The 10,019-nt window shown below is 36.7% G+C and overlaps 3 protein-coding genes across 7 annotated transcripts in view; 2 read left to right on the forward strand and 1 right to left on the reverse strand.

The window, feature by feature from the left end:
- Nucleotides 1-275: 275 nt before the first annotated feature.
- Nucleotides 276-3,686, forward strand: LOC106963910 (uncharacterized). Its single transcript, XM_015059091.1, has 8 exons — nt 276-325; nt 447-539; nt 1,154-1,234; nt 1,330-1,421; nt 1,520-1,578; nt 2,433-2,585; nt 2,675-2,724; nt 2,825-3,686. The coding sequence occupies exons 1-8, from the start codon at nt 317-319 to the stop codon at nt 2,924-2,926; spliced, it is 639 nt and encodes a 212-aa protein (XP_014914577.1). The 5' UTR covers nt 276-316; the 3' UTR covers nt 2,927-3,686.
- A 1,436-nt stretch (nt 3,687-5,122) lies between these two features.
- Nucleotides 5,123-9,101, reverse strand: LOC106963895 (torsin-1A-interacting protein 2-like). Of its 3 annotated transcripts, none has more exons than XM_015059080.1 (8): nt 8,905-9,101; nt 8,023-8,142; nt 7,750-7,923; nt 7,380-7,481; nt 7,149-7,238; nt 6,857-7,000; nt 6,707-6,760; nt 5,123-6,592 (listed from the first exon to the last, which is right to left on the reverse strand). In XM_015059080.1, the coding sequence occupies exons 1-8, from the start codon at nt 8,972-8,974 to the stop codon at nt 5,808-5,810; spliced, it is 1,539 nt and encodes a 512-aa protein (XP_014914566.1). In that variant the 5' UTR covers nt 8,975-9,101; the 3' UTR covers nt 5,123-5,807. The 3 variants fall into 3 exon arrangements, with proteins under 3 accessions (XP_014914566.1, XP_014914564.1, XP_014914557.1); XM_015059078.1 differs by having other exon boundaries at nt 6,857-6,994; nt 7,107-7,238; XM_015059071.1 differs by having other exon boundaries at nt 7,107-7,238.
- Nucleotides 9,102-9,174: 73 nt separating this feature from the next.
- LOC106963867 (torsin-1A-interacting protein 2-like) overlaps nt 9,175-10,019 on the forward strand; it is an 8,829-nt gene continuing 7,984 nt past the window's right edge. For 2 of the 3 annotated variants that reach the window (XM_015059024.1, XM_015059049.1), the window contains exons 1-2: nt 9,175-9,282; nt 9,904-9,984. In XM_015059024.1, the coding sequence (XP_014914510.1) occupies nt 9,921-9,984 (64 nt within the window). In that variant the 5' untranslated portion in view covers nt 9,175-9,282; nt 9,904-9,920. The remainder of the gene's footprint in view (nt 9,283-9,903; nt 9,985-10,019) is intronic. The other variant, XM_015059057.1, reaches the window with a different exon arrangement.

Raw genomic sequence — 10,019 nt, forward strand, 5'->3', positions numbered from 1 at the left:
ACAACAACTGAAGCAGCAACAACAACTGGAGCAGCAACAACAACTGGAGCAGCAACAACAACTGGAGCAGCAACAACAACTGGAGCAGCAACAACTGGAGCAGCAACAACTGGTGCAACAACTACAACCCAAATACCTACAACAAAAGATGTAATTATAACAGTGCAGAGTAATAAAACCTCTACACACAAAACAACAAATGAGGTAAATCAGATTTTTTGCAGTATTTCCAGAATGAGAGTATTCTTAACCATTTTTTTTTTCACTCTAGACAGCAAATATTCTACTGATTTGCGTGGCAAGTCCTCTAGCGGAGATGAGCATGGTGAGTGATCTTCAAGACATTATGAAACCATGATAAGCCATTTATTTATGCTGTGATGTTCGTCTGAAGACACCAAACAAACTGTACAAAAGTAAAATGCTCCTTCCCTGTGTCTCATCAGCAAATACCTATCATAATTATGGCTGTCCAGCTCACAACATCGTTCTGTCATAACTTTCATCTCACAGCATCGTTTTTTCATGACTTATGTAAGGTAAGACATGAATTGATGGATTTTTGGTGTAAGTTCTTACTGCTTCTGGATTTAATACATGTCAATGTTTGTAATCTTTTAAATTGATAGCTCATGTAATAGTAGTTGCTCTAAGCCGGGTGTCAAAATTAGGAAAACTGCCACCAAAATACTATTATTATAATTGTGACTTGCATAAATTTCAGGTGAAAAAGTATGTATAAGTTAAAAATATGTTTTCATCCATTACTGTTACTTTACAGGTGTTTTGTGTTTTGCTTCCAAGCATTTGGGTTTTTATGTAATCTTGATCTATATGTTTATAGATTATTTTTGTGAGTCTTGTTTGTTCATCTGCATTCCTATTTGGACATTATCTGATTATTTCACTCAGTTTTTTTTGCATGTACCTCATTACTACTGCTACAGACAAAAGAGGTGTGTTTTCTGTCCCTGGGCTAATTGGTGATGTCCCAAATTTGGATCACTTCACAATCAAATTAGATGTGAAGGAGGGAAAAAAAGTTATCAAAGAATTTCACTGAGTGATGCTGAACATGTCAAAACTTTGGAGTTAAACAAGACTCCAAGTATTTCGATATATAAAATGTGTTTATTTTTGTGTTTCTTTGTAGAAGTTCAGGATTATGGGCAGTTCACTTTCTGTTTTGTTTTCCTTGGCAACATTAATTTTATCTTTGATATACAACTCCGAAGTAAGTACTAATCATTGATGCAGCACTGTGACATGTAAGGACATTTCTTGATCATAAACAGCTTCTTTTTGCTTGTGCAAACTTTGTTGTTTTAGGATATTATTATTGGCCTTGTGAGTGTTGTGCTGGTGATTAGTTCCATAGAGTGGATCATTGCAATGCTGCCTTTAGGACCAAGCCACGAGCTGTGAGTTAAAGCCTTCCTCCTGCACAAAATATTTTCACTTTGACTTTATCTTGAACATTCACCAGCTAACCACTGTTCGCTTAATTTCTTTGTTTAAGAAATGATGTCGTTGACTGTGCTCTTTGTGTGTGCTTTGTCTTCCATCAAGTTTTCATAAGTAAGTAGTCTCATATCACCCAAATGTCTTTTGTGTTTATTTTACTTTTATAGAAAAAAAAGCAATATTGTATTACAGTTGGACATTTGGAGTAATCTTTAACAATTGCTGGTGTAAAAATATAGCATTACTCTCATGTAGCTGGTAAATCACTGGCCATGAATGAATTACAGCAACCTTCAAATCATTTGCGCCTGCGGTAAAGCAGCGTGAAACACCTTAAAATATTTGTTTTGCTATTTCAGGAGCTAATCTGGCTGTAAAGCATGATGTGAAATCATTTGGTGGGGATATAAATTATAAATTGGAATATTTGGAATAAAATCGCTAGTAGAATATAACAATAACCTTTAAATGAGTGCAACTTAATTTGTCAAGCAACGTTTAACAAGTTATTACTTCCTACTTTGGTGGATTTGACACATAAGCCAGTTTCATTTGTTGCTAGTTTCACAATGGAAAACACAAGAGAAAATCCCAATCATTTTAAGGCTTTTATACAACTTTTCACTGATGATAATTATGGAGGAGGCCATAAGTGTAATTATTTTTGATACATATCGTAGTTTTGAGAGTTGATTTATTCTTACTGCACACTATCTAAATCTGCATAACTTTTAAAGAAGTATAACTTTTTCCATACATTTATCAAATTTGTTATTATTAGAAATGGCGAACTTTGTCATTTATTTAAAATTTCTGTGTGATTTTAGTTGATCCAAAGAACATTTCCAATGTCGCAGTGGCTTTTTTAAATATGAAAGATTAAGCATCATAAAAGCTAAAATAAAATGTAAAGCACAGTCAACCTGGATTATATATGGCCTAACACATTTTCAAATTTCCACACACAGACGTTTTTCTCTATGTCAGCATCAACAGCTTGTTTGAGGACTGGGGAAAAACTACGAGAGTGTTTTGGCTTCTGACTGTTCAGACAGCCCTGACAATAGTTTGGAATATTGTGCTCTGCGCCAAGAAGAAAACATTACTACAGAAAAAAAGCGGTGAGTAATTTGTCTGTCTCTCAAGCAGCATTAATAACATACTGCTAGATGTTGTGGATTCACATGAAAATGGACAACTTTCATTACAGTTTCTGTCTTCGATAAGGCCAAACATAATCAGCATCATAAAGGAAAGAAGGTAAAACAGCTCTGCTTTGAATATTTGAATACTTACACATGTTTTACTTTACAATACTAAAGTTTTTTGTTTTTTTTTCATATCTGTTTCTGGGGTTCAGGAGCATCTCTCACCAAAAGGAGTGGTTGTTATACTCTGCTCTGTTATCCTCATGGTTTTGAGCACATCTCTGTCAGTACTAATCTTTGTTGACTATTTCTGAAGCAGATGAGTTAATATACTCTAAAGTACCATTGAGACTTATCCACACCCCTGATAAAGAAGTCAGAATATAACTTTACATAAATTAAAAGTTCTGTGACAGACTTTTTTTTTATTATTGTTTCCTTTACTTTCTTACTTGCTTTCTTATGGTTTTGTAATGACAAAATATGTTTTGTAGAGCATACAAGACAGATATTGTTGATCTTTTCACTTCTGAAGATCAACATTATGTGTCTTACTGAAATGGCATGCTTATATCTTTCCCTTTGTAAAGAGAGATTATGAGAATTGAAATACTGTTTAATATTTATATGTTCTCTGTTCAACTTGTAAAAGCAAATTATAATTGGGATTTTTTTTTCTCACAAAAAATCTGTATGTTTAGAAGACTACAAATACAATTTTTAGATATGTTAAAGTCAACTTTTACAACTTTTTCCACATGTTCACCGGGTGTGCAAATAAATGTGGGCTATGAAGAATATTGAGAAGAATATAGCATATGTTCATTCAAAAATATGAACATATGCTCCCTTTTTTTTCCTCTTTTAAAGCTGTTCATGAGTAGCTGCATGCAAGAAATATCTCACTAAATCACATATGGAAGAAAGTGGAGCGGTTATCACAGTCAGAAATAGCAAAGAGTGAGATTAGAGTAACCTGAAGAGCATGTCGTAAAACAGCTTTATTGACTTTTCACTAAATAGGTCAGCCTGTTGTTGAAACTTTGAACTCTTTAGTGCTTTGTTCAAAGCTTTCAATAGTCAGATGTATGTTCTGTTTCTTATTTCAAAACACAATACTCCTGACTTTATATTTATTTAATAAGAAAGCAGCATTTATATTGATGAATGTCCAATGATTCACTCAGTTATTAACATCAACTAACAGGAAGAGACATCTTCTAAACTGTCTTCAACTTCCTAATTTCTCACAAATCCTGCAGGTTTTTCACATATTGGGGCAGATGTTGATTGTGTAATTCTGCTGCCATGGAAACATGTCAGTCAAAAGACCCAGTGCTTCTGTCTTGTGATCTCAGTGTGTAAAAGTGTGTGTGTTTCTGTCCGTTTGTAATACCTCATGGGGACCATTTTCCTGACACATACGACGTTGTGGGGACCCACTGCTCCGTGGGGACCGAAGCCTGGTCCCCACAAGGGGGAATGCTGTTTTTTGGGTCATGGGTTAGATTTAGGACTATACGGTGTGAATTGAGTTTTGGGTGGGGTTAGGGCTAGGATAAGGGTAAAGTTTAGGCTGTAGAAATGAATGGAAGTCAATGGAAAGTCCCCACAAAGCAAACATGTGCATGTGTGTGTGTTTGTGTGCGTGTGAGATATGTTGTAAATGATTAATCTGCTCCTCTGCTGTTAAGCCATTACATCCTAGTTTCAAGACTGAAGTCTTTCCCTATTTTTCATTTAACAGAAAATAAAAAAAGTGCCTCTTATGGTTTTAAAAAAGCAACCATCAGCAGAGTACGCCTTTATTTGACAGCAACATCTTTTATTGTAATTAGTACAGCTACAGCTGCATCTCAAATTAGACCTTCTTCATTTGCGTTGACCTTTAACTTCATGGCTGATCTCTTCAGATGTTCTTTTCATCATAATGTCATCTATTTTATGAAGTTCACTAGATATTTACATTATTAAAAGAGTAGTGACTTTTAAGAATTTAAAGAACTTTTAATTTTTTTACTTTAAGCCAGTTTAAACTTTAAACTGGCTTAAAGCTTATTGTCTTTAAGCCATAATATTCTAATTGACAATAAATACTTGAAAGATGTAACTCTGTGTGGTTTGAATCTATACACCACTTTCATTTTTTAACTGAATTGCTGAAATAAACTATTTAATAACTAATTTAAGCTTTAGACAACTTATTCAATATCAAAATAATCTTTATTGAAAATATTCAAACATTCATATGAGTAATAAACAAAAAAACTGATCTCAGAGAGATAATACAACAGAATTGAAAGACAAGAATTAAAACCTATATTAAACATCAATTAAGTACTGTTTGGACACACTTCTGAGAAAACACCACAGTTGTGATGCCATCCTGCTACGGTATCAGGCAGATTATCGGTATTGGGGTTATTAAATAGTTCCTGTGTGATTAAGGCACATTTTGTGTCCGACATGTTCAATCCAAAAATATTTTTACAAAAAAAAAAAAAAAAACCTCATATAAACCTGCAGGTTTTTAAATCTACCTCATTTAAACAGGATTCCTAGCATTTTGATCCTTTTCATATCCAGCATACAGTATATATATATATGTACAGATATTAAAAAATAAGCAAATCTTCAAAGCACGTCAACAAAATACATCTTAGGATGAAAAATCACACACACAAAAAAATGCTTGTTTTAGTAAAATCCAGTATTCTGGAAAAGGAGAACGCTTAAAGCAAACACACATGTTCAGTGCACATCAGTCAAACTTCCTTGAATGTCTAGTCAGCTCATCTCTGAGATTTGAAATATAAGAAAAGCAGATCTACAGAAACTTGTAACATTTGTTAACTTTAAAGATGAATTCTATGTGATTGTTGCTGAAGAAAAAGTGCTTCAGAAAAAGGGACAAAACAAAAGGAGAAGTTGTTGTTTACAACAAAATCGAGTGGAAAAACATCCTGTATGTGTCAACGTCAAGTGAAATGATGTTAGATCTGATCTTTAAAAGAGGGGAAAAAAACTGCAACTTCAGTAGGTTTTCATCTCTGTTAGAGCTGTCAATGCATCCTTCAAACATTTTAAAGGAAATCTGTGTGTAAAACGTGTCTAAAAAGACAAATTTCTGTGGTATATCTGGTCATAGTACCCATATCATTGCATCCTTAAAAAAACATAAAACAAAAAAATAACTCATTGGCATTCTTCCTGGTTCACCTCAGACACCACAGGCAGAATCACATGGGAGATGCGGCTCCACAGCCCGCCGAACTTGTCAATATCCATTTCATTGAAGGAGGCTTTGCCTTCGGGGTCCACCAGCTTTGCCTCCACGTGGCTCTGCACCAGCTCCTCCACCCCATTCAGGTTCAGCTCACTGCCGATCTCGTTTTGCGGCAGCAGCGCGGTGAACAACAGGAACGCCTGCTTGTAGGCGGCGGTCTCGTGATCACAGTAACGGTAAAAAATGATGGTGGAGCCCGGAGGCAGCTCCTCAAAGCGGTGGATGACCGCCGCTGGCTTGTCTCCCTCGAAAGCCGCCTGCAGCTGCTTGTCGACGTCCAGCTTTACCTTGTCGCTGTCCTGGCCGGCTTTACTCACCCCGTCAATGAGGAAGGCAGAGCCGTTGAGGGCGGATGAGTAGGCGGAGGCCAGGCCCCGAGCCAAGCACAGCAGAGTCCTCTCTGCCTTGAGACCTGCTACCAAGATCAGACTCACTGGCTCGGTGGGCTCAGCGGTTTTAAGGTGCTTCTCCAGGTGGATCTGGATTCTCCTCCACAGCTCTTCACGCTGACTCGGGAATTGAGACTGGAGGAGCGACAAGCTGTCAGAAAACCTTTCTGGCATCGCTTCTCGGGATCGTTGCCCTCCTCCCCCTCCTGCTTTACTCTGGAGCACAGGGAGGATCCGGTAAGCCAGCAGGGTGGCAGAGCTGAGCAGCACCAACAAAAGCAAGCGCCATAAATACCAAAAAAACCCTGCAATGATAGGAGAGCATTTATTTCCACTTGGGATCAATAAAGTATTTTTATTAAAATGGCACTGCACAGAGTAATGAGTATGTCGATAATGCTAATAAATCTTTATACCACCTCTACAAGAATTTCCGGAGCTTATCTCAGTCCCGGCCGTTTTCTTTTTTCCATCTTAAAAAAAAAAAAAAAGAAAAGAGAAAATCCAGTGTCAGTGTGGAAAAACCTTGCAATGTCATCAGATTTTCTTCTTTGTTTAAACTAAAATACCTTGTTCTGTCAGCTGATCTGCCTTTTTTTGATCAGGAATGTTGTTTACATGTGGTTTGGTTAGGTACATTTTCTCCGAAGTTGAGTTTACACGTTGAGAGACTTGGTAAGGTCTGGGTACAACCAGAGACGACGTGGCTTCGTTTTTGACGAAAAAAAAAAAAAAAGAAAAAACAGAAAAAAAATCTAATAAAATTTTGCTCAGTGTAGCTTTGTGAACATAAACTTTCTCATAGAAAATACAGAGTACCTGCACTCCTGGCTTTGGCCTCCATTTTCCTCTTATACTCATCCATGCTGGTGATCGGCATGGCAGGCCTGGTTTCTGCTGGTTTGACGTGTGAATGAGCCTTGTTGGGCAGTGAAGGTGCTTTTACTTCAGCTTCAAAATGAAAACAATCAAAATCAGTTAAGGACCATACATTTATTTTTCCCTCCCCAAATGTAACACTTTACCTGCAAACACAGAAATAAAATAGTCAAACCGTTTCATCTTGCAGTCTTTAACACAAAATATTCAAACCTTTTTTAGTCTTCATTCCTTGCGAATCTTCATATGGAGAAAGGGGGGGGTTGGATTTATGAAGGACGACGCGAGGGGAAAGGTTCACAAATTCATAGTGGTCTGTTTTATACAGAGGGGAAAAAAAACACAGTAAAATCCATTAAAATTGCATATAGAAACACAAGACATAAACTATGTTCAGTTTTGATTTATTATAGTTGTAAAAACTGGGAAATCAATGCATATAATAATATGCAATATAATAACAAAAATAAATTAATAATCATAATCTTAATTATCTCAGAGGGTTCATTTAACTCTTTTGTCTTCCAAGGTGCAGTTAAGAACTATTAACACTTTATAGATTTTTATTAAATGCAGTCCTTACCTTTGTATGTTTTTGGTTGACTGGTCTCTTTTAATGGCTCCTCAACCACATCCATTTCCAGGTCCTCACCGTTCTCTGTGTCTTTGACTGATTCCTGGACCTCCATGTCATCATCACTAAGGTTGTCATCATGTCCCTCTCCGGCATCCAACCGGTACTTCTTGGGAGGAGACTCTGCTCAATAACAATTTAAGCCACAGCTGAGCACCATAATTAAAGGTGGTCTTAGTTACTTTATCTAAAGGAAATAAATTGCAAATTAGAGCATCCCACCTTCCTCATCCAACCCGTTCTCCACATTTTTTGCACCTTTAGCTGCTGGTGACGACTGAGGTTCTGACGTCTTTCTGGTCCTTTTCAGAGGACCCCTTGGAGTTGGCTCAACGCCGAGTACTGCAGAGGAAAAGAAAAACAATTACACTGCCACGTGGCACCTCTTAGTGTTTAACAGGTAGAGAAAGGCCTTCAACAAAACTTATGACAACAATTTGTGCAATAATTCTTGGAGAGGTAATGCTCCCTACACTCCTTTTAACATGATGTAAGGTGTCAATCAGACTGGATCTAATGTCTAATTCATAAAATGAAAATGAACTAAAAAGCATTACAGTTATCAATGGTCATTCTTACTTAAAGAATGGTTATTAATATTGTTATTGTCGGCAGTAGTATTTTACAGTCAGAAAAATAAGAGTATAAAGAGTAAAAAAAGAAATCAAATTTCAAATAAACAACTGCATAAACTTGATTTCTAAGGGTTATTATTTCAATAATAATAATAACAATAACAGACTTATAAAGAAAAATGTATTAAAGGTGATTATAAATACGATAATAATGTGTTACTTATTTTCCCTTCCGTACATATGCCCTCTGTTTTGTCTATTGATAGGGATACACTGCGGACGAAAGACAGTTTCTATTTCACCTTGTCGTGGTTAACAGAAAGTTGTTTATTGCGCGAAAATAAAACCGAAAATGAAATTTAAAAGTCGCTCACAACTGTTAATTTAACCTCAGATTCGGGGACTAATTTTGATTTATTTTAATTAAATAGTAAACATTAGTTAAAACAGTAATTCCAACTTTGACTTCCAATTACAGTAGAGCTATGAAGCTAAGCTAGCTAATGAGCATCACTGTCAGTTTGCTCACCTTTCCCCGTCTGCCTTAACGACCGTCTCAATTGGCCCGGAGCCTTATTTTTAGCCGCCTTTGAATCCATTCTCGGTCTCAAATCGATGGGATGTAGCCTCAAATCAGCAAAAATTTAAACAAAAAAGTGAAACATCATGACATGAAACGGATAGCAGTCAGTCTGTGCGTAAACTTCCCTGATTTGTTGCTGGGGAAACGTTTCAGGTCAGGACCCGTTGAGTTGTATGACTGTAACGGTCTTCCGTTCTAGAAACAAGGGCTTTGCTGTACGTTCCGCTCTGGGAGTAAACAGTTGAAAGTGAAACTCCAAACCGAAGGATAAGGACTCCCTCTAATCCACGGAGATGTTATCGGTGGAGGCTTTTCTATGAATTGGTAATCGTGTATCAGTTACGCTTATTCGTTTTTAATAGCTAAGAGGTTCTTTTAATATACCAAAGTTTTATGATCATTGACTAAATCAGTTAGCTTTGCTAACACTAGCAAGCTTCTTAGCCCTCGCCACCTTAGCTGAGTCGCGTCATGTTTCTGATTTTCTCGCCTTTTATTTGGCAGCTCGTACCTACAGCATGTATCTAATTTATGTCGAGAATGCCTTGTTCAAATCCAATGAACAAAGTAAATGATTCCTGTTTTATTTGCAGTGTGCTAGCAGCTATTAGCTTTGCAATGAGTTAGCTGTCATATATTATGGTGTAATGTCACCCGGGGAAGTTGAGCAAAGGTTGTTCTGTTTAGTTTGGCTTTTTGTTTAGTATTAAATGTCTTCTTAAGTGCTATAAATTAGAACACTTGAGGAGTTTTGAGTATTTCAAAGATTGGTGAAAACAAAGTTCCTTATTGCATGCGATTCATTGACAGACGCGATTCTTTACAGCGTCACTTTGAACTTTAATCATGTGAATACAACCTGACAAAATCCATTACTTTTCCACGTGTCTCAGCAGTGCAAATGACGACTTATACTTGTGGTTTATCTGTTCTCAAATCCTGCAGCAACCCTATCCAAAAACATGGAATCACCAGCAGACTATCCACAGCCAGAAGGCCCTGCAGATCCCTCTGCTAAACAGTCAGGTATTACTTTTATTGGTTTAGAATATTTATAAAAT

The sequence above is a fragment of the Poecilia latipinna genome, unplaced genomic scaffold (assembly GCF_001443285.1).
Source record: "Poecilia latipinna isolate Pla-1442-1.1 unplaced genomic scaffold, P_latipinna-1.0 Scaffold64, whole genome shotgun sequence".
Taxonomy (NCBI): Eukaryota; Metazoa; Chordata; class Actinopteri; order Cyprinodontiformes; family Poeciliidae; genus Poecilia; species Poecilia latipinna.

Excerpts from the sequence above, each read along its gene's own strand:
- LOC106963910 (XM_015059091.1), top strand. Across the intron at positions 1,235-1,329 it reads CTTTGATATACAACTCCGAA|GATATTATTATTGGCCTTGT; the intron begins GTAAGTACTAAT and ends TTGTTGTTTTAG. Across the intron at positions 1,422-1,519 it reads TTAGGACCAAGCCACGAGCT|AAATGATGTCGTTGACTGTG; the intron begins GTGAGTTAAAGC and ends TCTTTGTTTAAG.
- LOC106963895 (XM_015059071.1), bottom strand. The coding sequence starts at position 8,974 with ATGGATTCAAAGGCGGCTAAAAATAAGGCTCCGGGCCAATTGAGACGG. Across the intron at positions 7,924-8,022 it reads GAACGGGTTGGATGAGGAAG|AGTCTCCTCCCAAGAAGTAC; the intron begins GTGGGATGCTCT and ends GTTATTGAGCAG. Across the intron at positions 7,239-7,379 it reads AGGAATGAAGACTAAAAAAG|CTGAAGTAAAAGCACCTTCA; the intron begins GTTTGAATATTT and ends TTCATTTTGAAG.